Source organism: Manis javanica, chromosome 5 (assembly GCF_040802235.1).
Source record: "Manis javanica isolate MJ-LG chromosome 5, MJ_LKY, whole genome shotgun sequence".
In the NCBI taxonomy this organism is placed as follows: domain Eukaryota; kingdom Metazoa; phylum Chordata; class Mammalia; order Pholidota; family Manidae; genus Manis; species Manis javanica.
The window spans coordinates 45,213,192-45,233,833 of record NC_133160.1 but is presented as its reverse complement, the minus strand read 5'-3'; the positions used below and the strand labels follow the sequence as shown (position 1 = coordinate 45,233,833).

Sequence of the window (20,642 nt, the reverse complement as noted above, 5' to 3'; positions counted from 1 at the left end):
TGACCCACATTACAGGTAACATATACCAGAGGCCACTGACGCAAAGTAACAGTGTTGAGGGTCAAAGGACATGACCTAGATTAATTTCCCACTACTGTTTTCTAATCTAAAACCTGTGTGTGAGCCTGTGTGCTTATCTTTTTCAGTGCGTTTGTGCTCACGACCTGCAACATTAAGCCACAGGATTGTAATAGCAGCCGCCCTCTTTAAAGTCCACAAAAATATCCCTATGCAGTCAGTTCGTCTTATGTGTTAAAGAGTTCATTTCTCATCATCTGTTCTATCAATTTTCCATCCTGGGCACACGATTTTTTTTTTTATTGCCGAGGAGTACATGTGAAGAACTAACAAATCGGCCGCAGGGTATTTTAGGAAGTCAAAAAGAATCACGCTCAAATAAAAAAGTTTTCTACAGGACGATCTCATTTTATCATTAAAATGGATTTCTCTGCACAGGAATATAACTAGTGCTGCTACAGCGGCCCCTGCCCGGGAGTGGAGACGCACGGCTGTGCGCCACCTACTGGAGCTATAGAAAACTACAGGCATGAGTGGATGCTGAAGAGGACAAAACCACGGTGGGGCTAGTCTGTTAACTTAGGCTTCAGAGAGGCTTCCGATTTATACAGAGCACTTCCAGGAACTACGTGTATGAAAACTATAAAGTGCAGACCGTGGCCACAACTAAATGATGCCTGGCCACGCGTACATGGGCAGGTGGTAATGATTATGGTGCAGGTAGTCAAGGATGCTCTTCTCCACCAGAGTCTTGTAGATGGTTTCCCGAAAAACTCTCTTGAGGTATTTCCTTGGCTTCTCCATCAGGTTAATTTCCTCATCTTCTGTCTGTCGGGCTAACTGTTCTATGGAAGGACGGTCTTCCTCCTGGGAAATACAGAATAAAATTCTTAGTAAAATTTAATTGATAAAGATGGGGCTCAGCGAAATCAGGAAAACAATTCCATTCACCATTGCATCAAAAAGAATAAAATACCTAGGAATAAACCTAACCAAAGAAGTGAAAGACTTATACTCTGAAAAGTACAAGTCACTCTTAAGAGAAATTAAAGGGGACACTAATAAATGGAAACTCATCCCATGCTCATGGCTAGGAAGAATTAATATCGTCAAAATGGCCATCCTGCCCAAAGCAATATACAGATTTGATACAATCCCTCTCAAATTACCAACAACACTCTTCAATGAATTGGAACAAATAATTCAAAAATTCATATGGAAACACCAAAGACCCCGAATAGCTAAAGCAATACTGAAAAAGAAGAATAAACTAGGGGGGATCTCACTCCCCAACTTCAAGCTCTACTACAAAGCCATAGTAATCAAGACAATTTGGTACTGGCACAAGAACAGAGCCACAGACCAGAGGAACAGATTAGAGACTCCAGAAATTAACCCAAACATATATGGTCAATTAATATTTGATAAAGGAGCCATGGACATACAATGGCGAAATGACAGTCTCTTCAACAGATGGTGCTGGCAAAACTGGACAGCTACATGTAGGAGAATGAAACTGGACCATTGTCTAACCCCATATACAAAGGTAAACTCAAAATGGATCAAAGACCTGAATGTAAGTCATGAAACCATTAAACTCTTGGAAAAAAACATAGGCAAAAACATCTTAGACATAAACATGAGTGACCTCTTCTTGAACATATCTCCCCAGGCAAGGAAAACAACAGCAAAAATGAGCAAGTGGGACTACATTAAGCTGAAAAGCTTCTGTACAGCAAAAGACACCATCAATAGAACAAAAAGGAACCCTACAGTATGGGAGAATATATTTGAAAATGACAGATTCGATAAAGGCTTGACGTCCAGAATATATAAAGAGCTCACACGCCTCAACAAACAAATAACAAATAACCCAATTAAGAAATGGGCAGAGGAACTGAACAGACAGTTCTCTAAAAAAGAAATACAGATGGCCAAGAGACACATGAAAAGATGCTCCACATCGCTAATTATCAGAGAAATGCAAATTAAAACTACAATGAGGTATCACCTCACACCAATAAGGATAGCTGCCATCCAAAAGACAAACAACAACAAATGTTGGCGAGGCTATGGAGAAAGGGGAACCCTCCTACACTGCTGGTGGGAATGTAAATTAGTTCAACCATTGTGGAAAGCAGTATGGAGGTTCATCAAAATGCTCAAAACAGACCTACCATTTGACCCAGGAATTCCACTCCTAGGAATTTACCCTAAGAACGCAGCAATCAAGTTTGAGAAAGACAGATGCACCCCTATGTTTATCGTAGCACTATTCACAATAGCCAAGAATTGGAAGCAACCTAAATGTCCATGGGTAGATGAATGGATAAAGAAGATATGGTACATATACACAATGGAATACTACTCAGACATAAGAAGTGGAAAAATCCAACCATTTGCAGCAACATGGATGGAGCTGGAGAGTATTATGCTCAGTGAAATAAGCCAAGCGGAGAAAGAGAAATACCAAATGATTTCACTCATCTGAGGAGTGTAAGAACAAAGGAAAAACTGAAGGAACAAAACAGCAGCGGAATTACAGAACCCAAAAATGGACTAACAGATACCAAAGGGAAAGGAACTGGGGAGGATGGGTGGGCAGGAAGGGATAAGGGGGGGGAAGAAGAAAGGGGGTATTAAGATTAGCATGCATGGGGGGGAGGGAGAAAGGGAGGGAGGGCTGCACAACACAGAGAGGACAAGTAGTGACTCTACAACATTTTGCTGAGCTGATGGACAGTAACCGTAATGTGGTTGTTAGGGGGGACCTGATATAGGGGAGAGCATAGTAAACATAGTATCTTCATGTAAGTGTAGATTAAAAATTAAAAAAAAAAAAAAGAAAGAAAGAAAGAAAGAAAAGGGGGATTACTCCTTGATAGGATAAAACTATTGGTAAATCAAAGATCAATGCATGCTTTAAATATCCTTCATGTTGATCACTTAAAGGGTGTCAGATGATCAGCTATGCAGGTACTCTTTTCTGATAATATTCCTTTCTCTTAATAAAAAAAAAAAAAAAGCTGTTACGGTGTGCTGACCTCCAATGAGTTCTGCACAGTGGTATAGAGGGCATGTCAAAGTGTGGGCAAAGGGTCTGTTTGTTTCTATGCAGAAGATCAAGGCCTAGCTTGGATACCCAGAAAATGAACTAAGATAAGATATGAGGAGGAGCTTCCGGCATCAGCACTCTCTGGAGGACTTGTGCCGAGGGATGATCATCAAAAAGCCTCCACAGGGATCCGGATGATGCTGCGGTTGTGGCTGCATCCAGCCCACCGTCTCCTGGACTTGCCATGGAAATGAGGAGGGAGATGTCTAGGCTGGCATGTGCATACAGTGAGACAACGAATTTGATCGGATCTGTACTGTTGGAACTCAACCAGGAGTTGGGAGGGGTGCAAGTTGTAGCACTCCAAAATCTCATGACTATAGACTATCTACGGTTAAAAGAACATATGGGATGTGAACAGATCCCAGAAATGGGCTGCTTTGTCTGATTGTTCAAGTACAGTTGGACAATATCCATCATATCATAGATAAATTTTCACAAATGCCTAGGGTGCCTAAATGGTTTTCTTGGCTTCACTGGAGATGGATGGTAATTATAGATTTGCTTTGTTTATGTCACCGTATTCCTATTATGTTAATATGTGTGTGCAAATTAGTTAGTAGTTTAAAACCTATACATACTTAAGGTACTCTACAAGAAGATATGTCAAAGAAATAATCAATCCTCCCATGTTTCATTCCATATGCTACATCTATAGCTTTTCTTCTTCCTTCCTAATTACAACCCTTAAATAGAATTCGTGCCTCATATCGAATTTACTGAGTATCATAATTCCTCCAGGTGGTAAAGATACCTCGAAGCAAGTGCTGGGCATAGAAGCCACAGGGCATAAATCTGCAAAGAAGTAAAAAGCTAACCTTTTCAAACAATATGGCTTTTCTCTCACTTACCAACTTTACATTTCCCTGTATGGCCCCGGAAGATGACTGGTTAGCCAGAGACGGGTAAGATTCCTCAAGGGAGGAACAACCTAAGACAGGCACAGTCACAGGGGGGCCATCAGGTGAGAATTTGGGGATCAACAGAGGTGAGGCTCAGAACCTCACCCCCCCTGCTTTGAGAGAAATCTTCTGCATCCGTGGATGTCTTGCTGCCCTTGTCTAGCCTGGATTAATACTTAGTCCATAGGCACACACCTGATCATCTACATTTGCCCTCTTACAGCACTAAACTATGTTTTCTACCTTTATCTTGCATCTACCTACCACTTCAGCAGTTTATTAAAAATAAAAATAATAATAATAATAGAGGGAGAAATGTGGAATCAACATATAAATCAAGTACAAAAATCAAATGAATATTCATATTTGACCTGATTGTTTATAGGTCATAATGCGTGATCAAAACCGAAAGTTTCTGTGATGAATGCCCTTGTACTGTTCACCATGTAAGAATTTATTCACTATGTAAGAATTCGTTCACCATGTAAGAACTTGTTCGTTATGCTTCAGAAGATTGGAGACTGACGAGAATTAGGCTTGAGATGGATTAATGATTGTACATTCAGCATTGACCCCCCTATACTGAATTTTATTGTTGTTAACAACTATTTGATCAATAAATATGAGAGATGCCCTCTCAAAAAAAAAAAAAGATGGGGCTCAGAGAAAAAAAAGCCATTTGAAATTAGGATCATCTGCTGTGCATATCTGTAATGTAGTAGGGGCTTTCCAAGTTTTATTGATAAAAATACTCAAACATAGAAGCAAGTTGACAGAATCGAGCAGTTAGCACCTACGCTCACACCGCTGGGATGCCATGACTAACACGGTGCGGTATTTGCTTCACCACATGTCTGCCCATCTGTAGGTGGGTTGTTATAAAAAGTCCTTCAAGGTTTGGCACTGTGTGCTTTCTGAGTACCACTATAAACTGAAAATTACCCTAAAGAAAAAGTCACATGGATTTAGATGGTATATTTATCTGAAGTGCCAATAATTGAACAGGAAAAAGTGGGTAATTTGCAGAGTTCTTACTAGATCATTAACTTATTAATAGAATTTACAGATAGAAAAATACAGATATGCCTCCAAGCTATATGGAGGCATAACAATTCTCACTAGGTTATATAAGTGAGACACTGCCACTTGTGGGAGAGTATACAGACATCACTTGGAAGGCAGATAGTGGTTGTCACAGGACTTCAGATTTAATCAGCTCAATAAAGATGATGAGAGAGAAAAAGGCAGCTGACACCCAGAACTAAATCCTAGAGTTCTGTGAAATACTTGAGTGCCACCAGCACTTCAGAAGCATACAGATGGCAATATACACCAAACTGGCGCATTCTTCCTTAGTTTTTCAGAATTGTACCATGCAAAAACAATGACATTACAAAAATTAAAGATTTGTGGTTTGTGTTTTATGATGCTACTGTGGCATTGAAGTAAACAAGGTAAAATAACAAGATGGGACTTTTAAGTTTAATGAAAACAAGTACTTCTCTAGATTGTGAACAGATTTTTGTGCATTTGCTTCTGGTGGAGTGACCTCTCCCAGTGTGACTATTCCCCCTCAGGGTGATCAGTCCTCTCAGTGTGACCATCTCTGCCCTCAGTGCGACACATCTGTGATCAGCTCACTTCCCAAGGCCACATACAATGCATGTTCTTTTATTTCTGTCTAGCTTCTTCTATTTAACATAATGTTCTGAGGTTTATCCATCTGTAGAACGTTTCAGTGCTTCATTTTCTTCCTGTGGCTGAATTATTTTCCACCTTGTGATATACCACATGCATTTGCCCATTGATCAGCTGATGGCTGTTTGGGTTGTTTCCTCCTCTGACTATTCTGAAAGGTGCTGCTGCGAACATTCACATACACACGTTCTTATGGATTCCCCTCTTGGTTCTTCGGGGTATACACCTAGCAGTGCAGTGGTTGGGACATACAGTAATTCTTTGTGTAACTTTATGAGGAACTATGAAACCATTTTTCCCACAGCAGCCGCACAATTTTATGTTCCCTCCAGCATGGTCTGAGGGGTCCAGTTTTTTCACTTGCCAATACTTATTTCACCTCCCCCTGCCTTTTTTTTCCCTTGTTTTTCTTCTTTTTTTACTATAGCCTTGTAGTGGGGGATCTCATTGTGGTGCTGGTTTGCATTTCCATAATGATTACTGATGTGATAACTTATTTCATGTAATTGATTTTGCTTCTGGATTATCAACTTTATTCCATTGGCCTATCCTTACTCAAGTACTATACTGTCTTGGTTACTTGGTTGATTTGGTAAGTTTTGAAATTGCATATTGTGACTTTTTTAGCTTTTTAAAATTCCCTAGATTGTTTTGGCTATTCGGAGTCCCTTGTCTTTCCATATGAACTTTTCCATTTCTGAAAAAAAAATGCTATTGGGATTTTGATAGGATTGGACTGAATCTGTACATTGCTTTGTCTATATTGCCACCTTAACAGTATTAAGTTTTCAAATCCATGAACACAGATGTCTCTCTATTTATTTAGATCTCCTTTAATTTCTTTCAGAAGTGTTTTGTGGTTTTCAATATACAAGTTTGGTACTTCTTTGCTTAAATTTATTTCCAAGGATTTTATTCTTTTTTGATACTACTGTAAATGGAATTATTTTCCTAATTTCATTTTTGGATAATTTGTTGCTAATGTAGACAACTGATTAGTGTGTGTTGGTCTTATATCCTGTCATTTTGCTGAGTTCATTTCTTAGCTCTAAGGGTCACCTTGTGGATTTTTAAAGGATTTTCTATATATAAGATCATGTCATCTGAGAAGAAAGACATAGAGATAGTTTTATTTCTTCCTTTCCAATATGGATGCCTTTTATTTCTTTTTCCTGGCTGACTAGCTAGAATTCCCAGGACAATGTTGAATGTAAGTGGTGAAAGCATGCATCTTTGTCTTGTTCCAGATCTCAGAGGCAAAGCTTTCAGTCTTTCACCACTGAGTATGATGCGGGCTTTGGGTTTTTCATAAATACCCTTCATCAGGTTTGGGCAGCTGCATTCTGTTGCTAGGTTTTTTAGTTTTTTACCATGAAAACATGTTTGATTTAGTCAGATGTTTTTTTCTGCATTAATTAAGATAGCATTTTTCTCCATTCTTTTAATGTGGTGTAGTACACTGATTAATTTTGATATGGTGAACCACTCTCACATTCCTGTGGTAAATCTTGTTTGGTCATGGTGTATAATCATCTTAATGCCAGATTTAATTTGTTAGTATTCTGTTGAAGATTTTTGCATCTAAATTCACAAGGGATATTGGTTTATATTTTTATTTTCCTTTGATGTCTTTGTCTTTGGTATCAGGGTAGTTCAAGCCTCAAAGAATGGGCTAGGAAGTATACCTTCCTCTTCTATTTTTTGGAGAAGTTTGAGAAGGATTGGTGTTAATTCTTCTTTAAATGTGTGGTAGAATTCACCAGTGAATCCATCTGGTTCTGGAATTTTCTTTGTCAGGGGGTTTTAATTGCTGATTGAATGCCTTTAGTTGTTGTGGTCTGTTGAGATTTTCTACTTCTTATTGAGTCAGTGTTTGTTGTTTGCATGTTTCTAGGAATTTGTCCATTTCATTTAGGTTATCTAATTGGTTGACATACATTGTTCATAGTATTCTCTTATAATCCTTTGTTATTTCTGTAAGATCAATAGAAATGTTTATCTTTCATTTGAAATCCTACTTTCATTTCTTATTTTAGTAATTTGACTCTTAGTCTAGCTAAAGGTTTATTAATTTTATTGATCTTTTCAAAGAAACATCTTTTGATTTCATTAGTTTTCTCTGTTGTTTTTCAATTCTTTATTGATCTCCACCCTAATTTTGATTACGTTCTCCTTCTGCTAGCATTTGGTTTAGTTTACCTTTATTTTTCTAGAAAAAGAAATAACTAATGTTATTGATTTCAGATTTTTCCTTTTTAAAAATGTAGGCATTGCACCTATAAATTAATTTTCCTCTGAAAACTGCTTTCATTGCATCCTATAAACTTTGGCATGCTGTGTTTTTGTTTTCATTTGTCTCAAAATACTTCTAATATCCCATTTGGTTTCTTCTTTGAAATTAAAGAAGTTGCTTAAGAGTCTGTTGTTTAATTTCAACAATTTTGCAAATACTTGTTTTCTCTCTATTTTTTATTTCTAGTTTAGCTAATGTAGACAACTGATTAGTGTGTGTTGGTCTTATATCCTGTCATTTTGCTGAGTTCATTTCTTAGCTCTAAGGGTCTCCATTGTAGCTGGAGAATAAATTTTATATCAGTCTTTTAAAAATCACTGACATTAAAGAATTCACTCCCAAACTACTAGATCTAATATCTGAATTCAGCAACGTTGTGGGATACAAAATTAATACACAGAAATCTGTGGCATTCCTATACACTGACAATGAACTACCAGAAAGAGAAATCAGGAAAACAATTCCATTCACAATTGCATCCACAAGAATAAAATACTTAGGAATAAACCTAACCAAGGAAGTGAAAGACCTGTACCCTGAAAACTATGGGACACTCTTAAGAGAAATTAAAGAGGACATTAATAAATGGAAATTCATCCCATGCTCTTGGCTAGGAAGAATTAATATTGTCAAAATGGCCATCATGCCTAAAGGAATCTACAGATTTAATGCAATCCCGATAAAAATACCTACAGCATTCTTCAATGAACTAGAGCAAATAGTTCCAAAATTCATATGGAATGACAAAAGACCCTGAATAGCCAGAGCAATCCTTAAAAGGAAGAATAAAGCAGGGGGAATTACACTCCCTGACTTGAAGCTCTACTACAAAGCCACAGTAATCAAGACAATTTGGTACTGGCACAAGAACAGACCCATAGACCAGTGGAACAGAATAGAGAGTCCAGATATAAACTCAAGCATATATGGTCAATTAATATACCATAAAGGAGCCATAGATATACAATGGGGAAATGACAGTCTCTTCAACAGCTGGTGTTGGCAAAACTGGACAGCTACATAAAAGAGAATGAAAGTGGATTATTGTCTAACCCTGTACACAAAAGTAAGCTCAAAATGGGTCAAAGACCTGAATGTAAGTTATGAAACCATAAAACTCTTAGAAAAAAATATAGGCAAAAATGTCTTGGACATAAATGTGAGCAACTTCTTCATGAACATATCTCCCCAGGCAAGGGAAACAAAAGCAAAAATGAACAAGTGGGACTATTTCAAACTAAAAAGCTTCTGTACAGCAAAGGCCACCATTAGTAGAACAAAAAGACATTCTACAGTATGGGACAGTATATTCATAAATGACATGTCTGATAAAGGGTTGACATCCAAATTATAGAAAGAGCACATGCACCTCAACAAACAAAAAGCAAATAAGCCAATTAAAAAATGGGCAGAGGAGCTGAACAGACACTTCTTCAAAGAAGAAAGTCAGATGGCCAACAGGCACATGAAAAGATGCTCCACATCACATCAGTAATCATCAGAGAAATTCAAATTAAAACCACAATGAGATATCACCTCACACCAGTTAGGAAGGCCAACATCCAAAACACAAACAACAACAAATATTGGCGAGGATGTGGACAAAAGGGAACCCTCCTACACTGCTGGTGGGAATGTAAACTAGTTCAACCATTGTGGAAAACAGTACAGAGGTTCCTCAGAAAACTAAAAATAGAAATAAATACCATTTGACCCAGGAATTCCACTCCTAGGAATTTACCCTAAGATTGCAGCAGCCCAGTTTGAAAAAGACATATGCACCCCTATGTTTATCACAGCACTATTTACAATAGCCAAGAAATGGAAGCAACCTAAGTGTCCATCAGTAGATGAATGGATAAAGAAGATGTGGTACATATGCACAATGGAATATTAGTCAGCCATGAGAAGAAAACAAATCCTGCCATTTGCAATAACATGGATGAAGCTAGAGGGTATTATGCTCAGTGAAATAAGCCGGGCAGAGAAAGACAAGTATCAAATGATTTCACTTATCTGTGGAGTGAAACAACAAAGCAAAAACTGAAGGAACAAAACAGCAGCAGACCCACAGAACCCAAGAATGGACTAACAGTTTCCAAAGGGAAAGGGACTGGGGAGGATGGGTGGGAAGGGAGGGATAAGAGGGAAAACTGGGCACTACGATTAGCAGACATAATGAAGGGCAGGGGACCTAGGGAAGACAGTATAACACAGAGGAGATAAGTAATGATTCTATAGCATCTTACTATGCTGATGGACAGTGACTGTAATGGGGTAGGTGGTGAGGACTTGATTATAGGGGGAGTCTAGTAACCATAAAGTTGTTCAAGTAATTGTACATTAATGATATCAAAATTTTAAAAAAATCACTGACATTGTTATGTTATCTAATATTTGGCCTGTTTGAGAGAATGTTCCGTGTGCACTTATAAAGAATGTGGATTCTACTGTTGAGTACAGTGTTTCGTGTATATCCACTAGGTCCAGTTTGTGTGTAGTGCTGTTCAAGTCCTCTATTTCTTATTGATCTTTAATCTAGTTGTTCTATCCACTACTGAAAGTGAGATGTTGAAGTCTCCAACTAATATTTTAGAGCCATATCCTCCTTCAACTCTACCAACTTTTGCTTCACATATTTTGGGGTTCTCTTGTGTGTATATATATTTATAATCATTATATCTTTCTAAAAGGACAATTTTGACTATGCAAAATTTCATCTTGGTCAGTGACTGTTGTAAGCCACAGCTAACTGCAGGGCTGGTAGATTTAGGATCTGTTCCTGTCTTTATTTCCACAGAAGGATTTGAGATGTCTTATATGAGCTTGCTTTTTAAATAAATGACATAGATTTGAGATGACTTGTAAGAACAGATAACAGTTTTATTCCCTTCTCTACATACTGAGGGACCAGAAAATTGATATACCACGCTCTAAGATCTCATGGTTAATGAGACTGAACTCCTGTACTTCCCTAAAGACAAGGCAGAAAATGAAATGAAATGGGTCACATCATCTCAATATTTGAGCAAAGTAATTACTGTTATTCTTTAGTGAGACTATCCTTTATATTTTCTTACTATCAGACTCTTAAACAAAATTCCTAGAAGTCTGTTTATAAGACTACTACCTCCATGTCAACGTATCTCCACTGTAACTATCCCCACCACTGTTACTTGTGTGGCCAGCACTTACTGGGGCCATTCTTCTGTGGCATCCCCTTGCACACATCCTCTCTTTTGCTCCTCCATCCACTCTGAGGTGGGAACAGTTCATTCCTGCTCCACAGAGATCTGAGCTAGAGGCAGACCCCACTGCATGCACCACTCTTTCTGTGGTCTTTCCCCTTTGACAGATTTAAATGTGGAAACCAGAACAATCCCTCTGTGGAGGCTTTTTTTCCCAGAGATTTTACTTTCTGTAAATCTAGAAAACCCACAAGAATGGTTGGGGAGACCTTGCTGTGTCTTCTGCAAATGTCCATGGCTACTTCTGGTCTACTGAAAGGGCCTGGGGACCACACTGAGTTCATGCATGGTAAACTGATGTGTGGCAAATGTCTATTCATGGATAAGAGACTGAGGGTGTCTTAGTGAGTGCTGTGAAAAGCAACTGGAAAGGTGAAGGGAAAGCTTCTCTTTTAAGCTTAATGCCTAAAAACCCCTTGGCTCTGTGCAAAATGTTAACTGAGGAGCTCAGATTTGGGGTTTAGAAGGATTTAGGCACAGTTTTGATGGAAACTAGAAACATAGGAATCTTTACTGTGGGATAGCAGTGAGCTGCAGACTACATTTTGAGAAGGCAGGATGTAAGCTGCTGAGCAAAATTCGGTGAGCAGCAGGCTTACAACTCCAATTCCTATGTCACCTAAGAGTTACCTTGTCTCAGGATGAAGGGCAGGGACCTGTTTGACCTGTAGCACCTTTTCTTTCTCTCCCTTTCTGTTTTTTCCAATTTGAATGACTTTAGCAGTAGTTGGTTTTGCATTTCACCACAGTCCCCTCTACTTCCCTCATGTATATTTACCTACCTGGTAACCACCTATGTGGATCTGAAAGACAAATGAGTTTGGTTCCCAATCTGCATCTACTTCAGGTTAGTAGAATTATTTACATTTCTCAGATCGGGCCCCAGGAATAAACTGCAAAGGTGGGGACAATGAGGAGATGCCAGCAAGCACACAGTTTGGTCCATACTGCTCAGTGCTAGTGTTCCTGGCTTCGAGGGGGAAATCCTTGAGTGAAGCTTGCTGGGCACTGACTGGCTGTGTAACCCAGAGTAGGTCCTTTAAAACCTCTCAGATTCAGTTTCCTCATTGGTAAAGCCAAGATAATAATAACAGTACCTCCACCTGCCTCAAAGGGTTCTAGTTATGATGAAGTGAGGTGGTGCGTGCTGTGGCTACATGCACTGGATATTCACACGTGATCTGTATCTGTGCCACCCAATATGGTTGCCACACCCCAGGACCCTTCGGAGGGCACAGGTGCTCTCAAGCCGAAGTAACAAGAGATGTAGGACTTGCCCATTTAGAATGGCTATTTGACCACATTTTGAGCACAGATGTTATTTTCCGCAACTCTAATAACTCCAGGGCTGAGCAGAATAAAGACTTTAGGATATGTAGCTTAACCTCCAGTTCATTCTGTATCGCTTTGAGGAAGAAGTTTCCTTTATAAAAAGAGTGTTTAATCATCTGATGGCTTTTCTTTACAGCTTTGTAATAACACATGCCACAAATGTTTACTGAGTGGCTGGCAAATATGGACAGAAACTAAAGGAATGCAGTGTTCATTCTTGAGGGCAAGTAGATCTAACTCATAACCAGTTTTCAGCCAACACTGTTAGCTGATAATGAAAATACACTTACTTGTAAAAAGGAAAAAGACATGTGCCTCTCATAAAAAGATTTAAATAGTCCACTTTCTCTGAACTATCACTGTTTACATACTCCATCCTTTGTTAATATGAAATACAGTTGTTTTTAAGAGTAAAACCATAAAAGTGGGGATATAGGGAAGAGTCTAAGTGATCAACAATTACCAGTTGTTGCTTGTAATTTGTAAAGAACAATCCACATATCCATTAATCACTCTTACCTCCTTGGAGGTTAAGATTTGGCGTAACTCTTTCCTGAGATCAATAAAACGATCGTGAAAGAGGGCCATGCACCATGACTCCATGAAGTAGCTAGTGAGGAAAGAAAAGATTCAGTTAGCTGGAAACCCTCTCATTACCACTAATAAAGTATTTACCTGCTTTTTTGCCTTTAGAGATTTCAGTTCTGGTCCCACTGCAATCGTTTGCTCATAAAATGCCTCGTGGAACAGGCTGGCCAATCAATTTTTTAAATGGATGTTCCTGATGTAAGGCCAGGTTCCATAATTACATTTAAAGTGGTTTAATTCAGAGCTGGGGCAAGACCCAGTGAAGAATCCTGATTTTATCAGAATTTAAAAGCCTGAAGACTTGTAAAGAACGGTGTCTCCATTATCTGCCCTCGTTTGAGAAAAACAGATTGCAGGATTAACTGAACGGCTGCCTAAACAAATTAAATTTGGGTAGACAATAACACAAATGTTGTTCATCATTAAGGTTTCTGGATTAATAATGACCAGAAAAACAGGCCACCTTGGTTTTTGCAACATGGTCTTAATTGAATCTCTTTTAGGTGAGCAGCACTTTTGGTGTTTATATTTGCTAACTTTTCACTGGAAACTGAATAAATGCTTTCCTGCATGGAGAACAATTTGGCCATCTTTTTTTTTACAGTTGATTGCTGAAAATATGACCCCATTTTGGAAGAACCAAGAACACTTCCTGGTATTAACTCTTACTTTATTTTAATGTGAAATAACCCATAACAGGAAACTTCCCTTCATCAAGGTTGCAGACATGTTGAGGCTGTGGGTTTCTCTCTCCTCTGGATGTGAGTTTGTCTTTCCTATTACTGGTAACGGATGTCATGTGTGTGCACACAGGGGAAGAAAAAGTTGGTGCCCATAGCAGAGAAGCACCTACTGTTTTCCAAGTCTTAAATTCTTAGGGCAGGAGGCAATGGTTGCAGGGACAAGTGACCCATCACAAATCAAGTGTAACAAGAAGTCAGTGCTCAGCAAGCTTAGCACTTCCCGGCCACCCACTTGCTTGACCAGAATGTGACCTAATTTCATGCTTAACTACCTACTTTATCATTCAGATTCACGCTAACTGCTAATTCCACTAATATTTACTCCATACCTGTTATGGGTCCAGCGCTGTTCTGGGTGCTGGGGAAGCAACAGGGACCACAACACAAACATCCTGGTCACCCTGGAGCTTTTATTCGAGCAACAGTTGGTAAATACACCACATGTTGACTTGAGAACTGCTTAGGAGGAAACCAGCTGGGACAGGGGAGGCCTAAGCAAGGCTCACACCTCAGGCAGGGACCCAGCAAGCAAAAACTTGAGGGAAGAGAGTGAGCAAGCCATGGGAGAGCCTTCCAGAGAGAGGGAAGGGCAGGTGTGAGCACTGGGAGGCAGGGTGTGCCTGGGCCACCAGGAGGGTGGAGGGAGGCACACACAGGGCTGAGCCTAGGAGGTGAGCTCCAGGAGGGGAAGGGAAGGAAGGATGCTCTGAGGCGTCGGAGTTCGGTCAGATTTGCTGTGTATAACAGTCACCCCTTGTCTGCTGTTTCACTTTCTGGGGCTACAGTTCCCTATGGCCAACTATGGCCTAGAGGCAGATCCTCCTTCTGACATAATGCTACATCACAATGTCATTTGCCCCACTTCATCTCATCATGTAGGTATTTTATCATCTCACATCATCACAAGATGAAGAGTGAGCACAGTACAGTGTCAGAGAGACCACCTCGCATTACAGTATAATTGCTGTTTTATTATTAGTTGTTAATCTCTTACTGTGCCTAATTTATAAATTAAACCTTATCATAGGTATGCATGTACAGGAAAAAAAAACAGTATATAGAGGTTCAGTACTACACTTGGTTTTAGGCATCTGCTGGGGATCTTGGAATTGTATGTGCCGCAGATAAGGGAAAACTGCTGTAATCAACTTGTGCGCATCTACCACTTGCCTGCCGTGGCATCCCAGAGATGCTTACTGAGTGAAAGCAGGAATAGTGATGAATGAAAGAATGCACACTGCACTATACATATTCCATATGGCCTGGCCCTCACTGGCCTTCCATTAATTTAGAACAAAGTTCTACTGAATAAATGGGTGACAAAACTCTGCAAAATGCCTCAAGATCAGTAGGATTACAAAAGAGAGCACCCCAATGGGACAGCAGGAAAGCCGGCCATGGGTCCTGCGTCAGGATGGTGTATCTGAGCCCTGCAGAATGGAAGGCCCCCGTGTCAGAAGGGCTTTCTGTGGAGATCTGTCAGAGGACTGCTTGTCTCTGGACTTCTTCAAGGGCACTGAAGGAGTGGAATCAGGTCGTTGGGGGTTCTGGCTGGGGTTCTGGGCCTCTACAAACCCCTGCTGACATCCAACATCCAACACCCATCTGATTCCCAGAGTGAAGACTGGTGTGGGGCAGGCTCCTCAGAGGGAAGGCTCGGGGGGCGATGTGACCCAGCTCAGAGCGTAGCTTCTGGGCCAAAGCAGCAGTAATAGCCTGAGACCAGACAGTCTTGCAAGGATGGTCCCTGCCTCTTAGGTCTAAACAGCTTTTGGTAATGTTTCAGGGGATCGTGGGCATGTACACCTTGAAACCATCATAAACTCCTAAGTTAGAAACCACTGGGCCCTTTTAAATGTGTCACTATTTCCCCATGGTTGCCGACCCCCCCATGTGCGTTGCCATGGCACCATCAGGGCTCCATGCCCTCTTGGTTTCCAGGGTTTGCAGTCACTTTCCTTGGTGCGCTCTGCTTTCCCTGCCCCAGCACACCTTGCTCCAGCCACCCAGGTGCTGTTTCAGGGCTGTCTCCAGGCAGGCCAGTGCCATCACAGCTCTGCTCTCTTCATTGGCTGCTTCAAAGAGGGAGTTCTGGAGAAACCCTGTTTCCCCTAGGGTCACACTGCTGCCCACCTCAGGATGTGGCCCACCATCTAACACCCACATTCCCACAGCCTCTGTCCATGAGGCCAAACACAGATGGCTGGAAATGCAACTGGTCTTCAATCCTCTGAAAAATATAGCTGCTAAGCCTGTGTGCACAGTGCCTGGGGGCTGTGGGTAGCCAGAGAGGAAGTCAGATGTTTTGCAAATTCTTTCTTTTGCTGTTTTTGAAACTCTCCATAGCCTTTCACATGAGTGTCCAGCAGAAATGGCACCTAAGCATTTGATGACCTCTATTCTCATCATGGTAAATTGCACTTTGCAGACCAGTGATCTAGGTGACTCAAATTTTTTTTATTTCTTTTACATTTCCTACCATTGTCTCTATGATAAAACTTTTTTGGGTCCCTTGTCCAGAAGGTGACAATCTCTGTAGCAGACAAATTGCTACTAACACTCATGGAATTCATCTGTGGCAGCCATTTTTATTTGTAAAAGAGAAAGGTGTATGGAACTTCATTTGGTTTTCTTTCCCTCTCAAGAAATGGCTTCTATTGTAATGTGTAATAATAAAAAAGCTGTAGAAACCAGATCAACGAGTTGACTTTTAAAGGCTCCTTCTCAATTTGATTGCGGCTTTAGTGATGGTCCCTAGAGGCAAGTCCTACAGGGGTCATGAAATGATAACACTCCCACACTGGGGAAGCTGGTGTGTCACGGAGAAAAGCATGGGGGCTCTAGCCCCACATGGAGAGCAGCTTCTGTACCTCTATCTTCAATATCAGATCGCCCACAGCGTGCCACACAGATGGGGCTAAAACTGTATAAGGTGACACCGAGACTTGGCCAATCCCTGGAAGGTCAGCTACTCCAATTGCAACTCAACAGCTCCATCATCAGATAAAGTAGCTTTTATTTTGTAGGGCAGGCATTAGATAGAAAGAGTTTTAGATAGTGATGTAAAGGAATCAGTGCCTCTGATTGAGAAAAAAAAATTGTACCCCAAATCTACCAGATGAAAAACCTTACTTGCAAGGTCCTTCCCCAGTTCTTACAGAAGCTGCTTATTTTGGTAGTGATTTTTAAGGGGCTCACCAGATGTCCTCAGGGTGGCCACTATATTAGGACACCGTTTTCCTTTGTGTAATGCCAGGCTGGGGTGCTTGGTCATTTACCACTCACAGCCCCCAAGTAGCTTGTCGTCCATAATTCACTTCCACACTTCCTGAGACTTTCTTGTTTCTGGCAAATTAATTTGTTAAAAATTAATAGATTTTATTTTTAGAGCAGATGCTGGCAAAAAGAAAAAAAATGGGGCAGAAAGTACAGAGTTCCCAGACATTCCCTCTTCCATTCATCCTTCAATTTTCCCTATTATAAACATCTTGCATTTGTGAGGCACACTTTTTACAACTGATGAACCAGTTGATATGTTATTCTAAACTAAACTCCATTATTTACACTACAGGTCACTGGTAGGTAGAGTTGTACCCCGTACACTTTGACAAATGCATTATATCATGTGTCCACCACTACAGTACAGTGTGGAATAGTTCCACTGCCCTAAAAATCCTTGGTGCTTCACCTATTCATCCCTTCCTCCCTCTGAACCCCTGAAGTTTTAGGAAATAGACTTTTATTAGAGAAAATGGGACTGTGTAAAAATTGTATAAAATATTTTAATAGCCCTATATATCAAGATTTCTCCCAGAAATAGAGTAGCATCCCCCCAACACAAAGCACTATGCCTCCTGGACCTGCCAGAAGCCCTGCAGATCAATGGCTGTGTGGCCTGAGGCTTTGGTTTGCTAAGATGCTGGAGTTGGGGATCAGTTTAGGATGAAAGCTATGTGGATTTCTATTTTTTATTAAAAAATCCTCTATGATTTTTAGAGGAAATTTTTCAGTGCAGGCATTATGATTTACTTGCTAAAAATCCATTTGCTTCAGTTATCAAAGGAAACAAAACATGTGTAAAGCTGGGGTAAGAATTGCAGAACCAGATTTGTTGTGGACAAGGAATAAGCTGCATGTTGAGAGTTCTAGTTTGCAAACCTTAAACGGACAAGACCCTCTCAGGTGGGCGAAAGCATCCCAGGCAGCAGGCAGTCTGGACCTGTTTCCTTCCGGTGTGTGCCAGTGTGTTTTATTCAATGCAGGCAAATTTAATCCCATTATGGAAAAAATTAAGTGGGCTTGTGTTATAATTCATTTTTGATCCTTCATGGGAAAGACAGCACCAGCCATGGCAGGTGGAATCTAGCTGAGCATTTCCTACATTGACCACTTCAGCTACCCAGGAACTGGAATTCCAGAAAGCCACAGCCAACTCCCTTTCTGCAGCTCCCAGCTTTGAGCTGTGGAGCTTCCAGGGTCCCCTCCTCTGCACTGGGCTGGGGAGACTGACTCAGACTGCTCCCAAAGTGACCTCCTCCCTGTGGAGGATCTGAGATTGTCACATCCTCCTGTTCCCTCCAAACACCTTCCACCCTGGCCTTCCCTCTGACGGGCTCTGTGCAGCCTCTGCAGCCCAGAGGACCCTGTTCTACATCTGTTTCTTCCCCAGTACTATCCAGTGCTCAAGTTCAACACAGATCTCCTCTTGGAAGCTAACTCCTGGCCTCAGTACTTCCACTCACTTTCTCTTCACCACTTTCATGGTGTGGGGCATATCTGACCTTGCAGGAAAGCTAACTGAGGGCTTGTCCTTTTCTCCTGTGCACGGTGGCCTAGGAATCCCCACAGCATCCACACAGGCTGGTCCTCGGGAGACTGAAGAAGCAGGTGGGGCCCAGACCCGAGGACACCTGCAGGTGAGGGCTGCGCTCTCTCCTCTCCAGGGGCAGCTTTTGCTCCAGCTGCTCACCTAGCATGGGTGAGCAAGAGGGGCTTTCGAGTAGCCTCCTCTAAGTCATCCCAGACACATGGCATCTTTCATTATTAAATTAGAAAATCTTTGAACTTAACCAAACTCATTTTGCAACTGATGATAACATTGAGTCAAATGAAGATCATCTCCTTTGGATATAAGGTATATTAGAAAAAAGTTTTACTGTGTGAAAGATTTGAAGATTACTTTTTGCTTCCCAAACTGAATGACTTCTCTGCTTTAGTTTCTTCCATCTTCATAGAAAGGAGAGGATCATCTGGAATCTTTTCCAAAGCTGGGGGACAGGTCTGCATTAATGGCCCCAAGTGCTATAGATAATCAGCATTAGTGATAAACTTTTGAAAATTTGTATTTTCATGAATATTGTGAATTTTTTTTTGGTATCATTAATCCACAATTACATGAAGAACATTATGTTTATTAGGCTCCCCCCTTCACCAAGTCCCCCCCACATACCCCGTCACAGTCACTGTCCATCAGCGTAGTAAGATGCTGTAAAATCACTACTTGTCTTCTCTGTGTTGCACAGCCTTCCCCGTGCCCCCCACACACTATACATGTTAATCATAATGCCCCCGTTTTTTTCCCCACCCTTATCCCTCCCTTCCCACCCGTCCTCCCCAGTCCCTTTCCCTTTGGTACCTGTTAGTCCATTCTTGGGTTCTGTGATTCTGCTGCTGTTTTGTTCCTTCAGTTTTCCTCTGTTCTTATACTCCACAGATGAGTAAAATCATTTGGTACTTGTCTTTCTCTGCCTGGCTTATTTCACTGAGCATAATACTCTCTAGCTCCATTCATGTTGTTGCAAATGGTAGGATCTGTTTTTTTCTTATAGCTGAGTAATATTCCATTGTGTATATGTACCACATCTTCTTTATCCATTCATCTACTAATGTACACTTAGGTTGCTTCCATATCTTGGCTATTGTAAATAGTGCAGCGATAAACATAGGGGTGCATCTGTCTTTTTCAAACTGGAGTGCTGCATTCTTAGAGTAAATTCCTAGAAGTGGAATTCCTGGGTCAAATGGTATTTCTATTTTGAGCATTTTGAGGAACCTCCATACTGCTTTCCACAATGGTTGAACTAATTTACATTCCCACCAGCAGTGTAGGAGGGTTCCCCTTTCTCCACAACCTCGCCAACATTTGTTGTTGTTTGTCTTTTGGATGGTAGCCATCCTTACTGGTGTGAGGTGATATCTCATTGTGGTTTTAATTTGCATTTCTCTGATGATTAGCGATGTGGAGCATCTTTTCATGTGCCTGTTGGCCATTTGAATTTCCTCTTTAGAGAACTGTCTATTCAGCTCCTCTGCCCATTTTTTAATTTGATTATTTGCTTTTTGTTTATTGAGGTGTGTGAGCTCTTTATTTTGGATGTCAACCCTTTATTGGATCTGTCATTTATGAATATATTCTCCCATACTGTAGGATACCTTTTTGTTCTATTGATGGTGTCCTTTGCTGTACAGAAGCTTTTCAGCTTGATATAGTCCCACTTGTTCATTTTTGCTTTTGTTTCCCTTGCCCAGGGAGATAGTTCAAGAAGAGATCACTCGTGTTTATGTCTAAGAGATTTTTGCTTATGTTTTTTTCTAAGAGTTTTATGGTTTCATGACTTACATTCAGGTCTTTGATCCATTTCAAATTTACTTTTGTGTGTGGGGTTAGACAGTGATCTAGTTTCATTCTCTTACATGTAGCTGTCC

General features: G+C 40.6%; 1 protein-coding gene across 7 annotated transcripts in view; it reads right to left on the bottom strand.

The window, feature by feature from the left end:
• Positions 1 to 405: 405 nt before the first annotated feature.
• CFAP61 (cilia and flagella associated protein 61) overlaps positions 406 to 20,642 on the bottom strand; it is a 422,179-nt gene continuing 401,942 nt past the window's right edge. For 6 of the 7 annotated variants that reach the window (XM_073236976.1, XM_073236977.1, XM_037022518.2 and 3 more), the window contains 2 exons: positions 13,126 to 13,216; positions 406 to 885 (listed from right to left, as the gene is read on the bottom strand). In XM_073236976.1, the coding sequence (XP_073093077.1) occupies positions 685 to 885; positions 13,126 to 13,216 (292 nt within the window). In that variant the 3' untranslated portion in view covers positions 406 to 684. The remainder of the gene's footprint in view (positions 886 to 13,125; positions 13,217 to 20,642) is intronic. The other variant, XM_073236978.1, reaches the window with a different exon arrangement.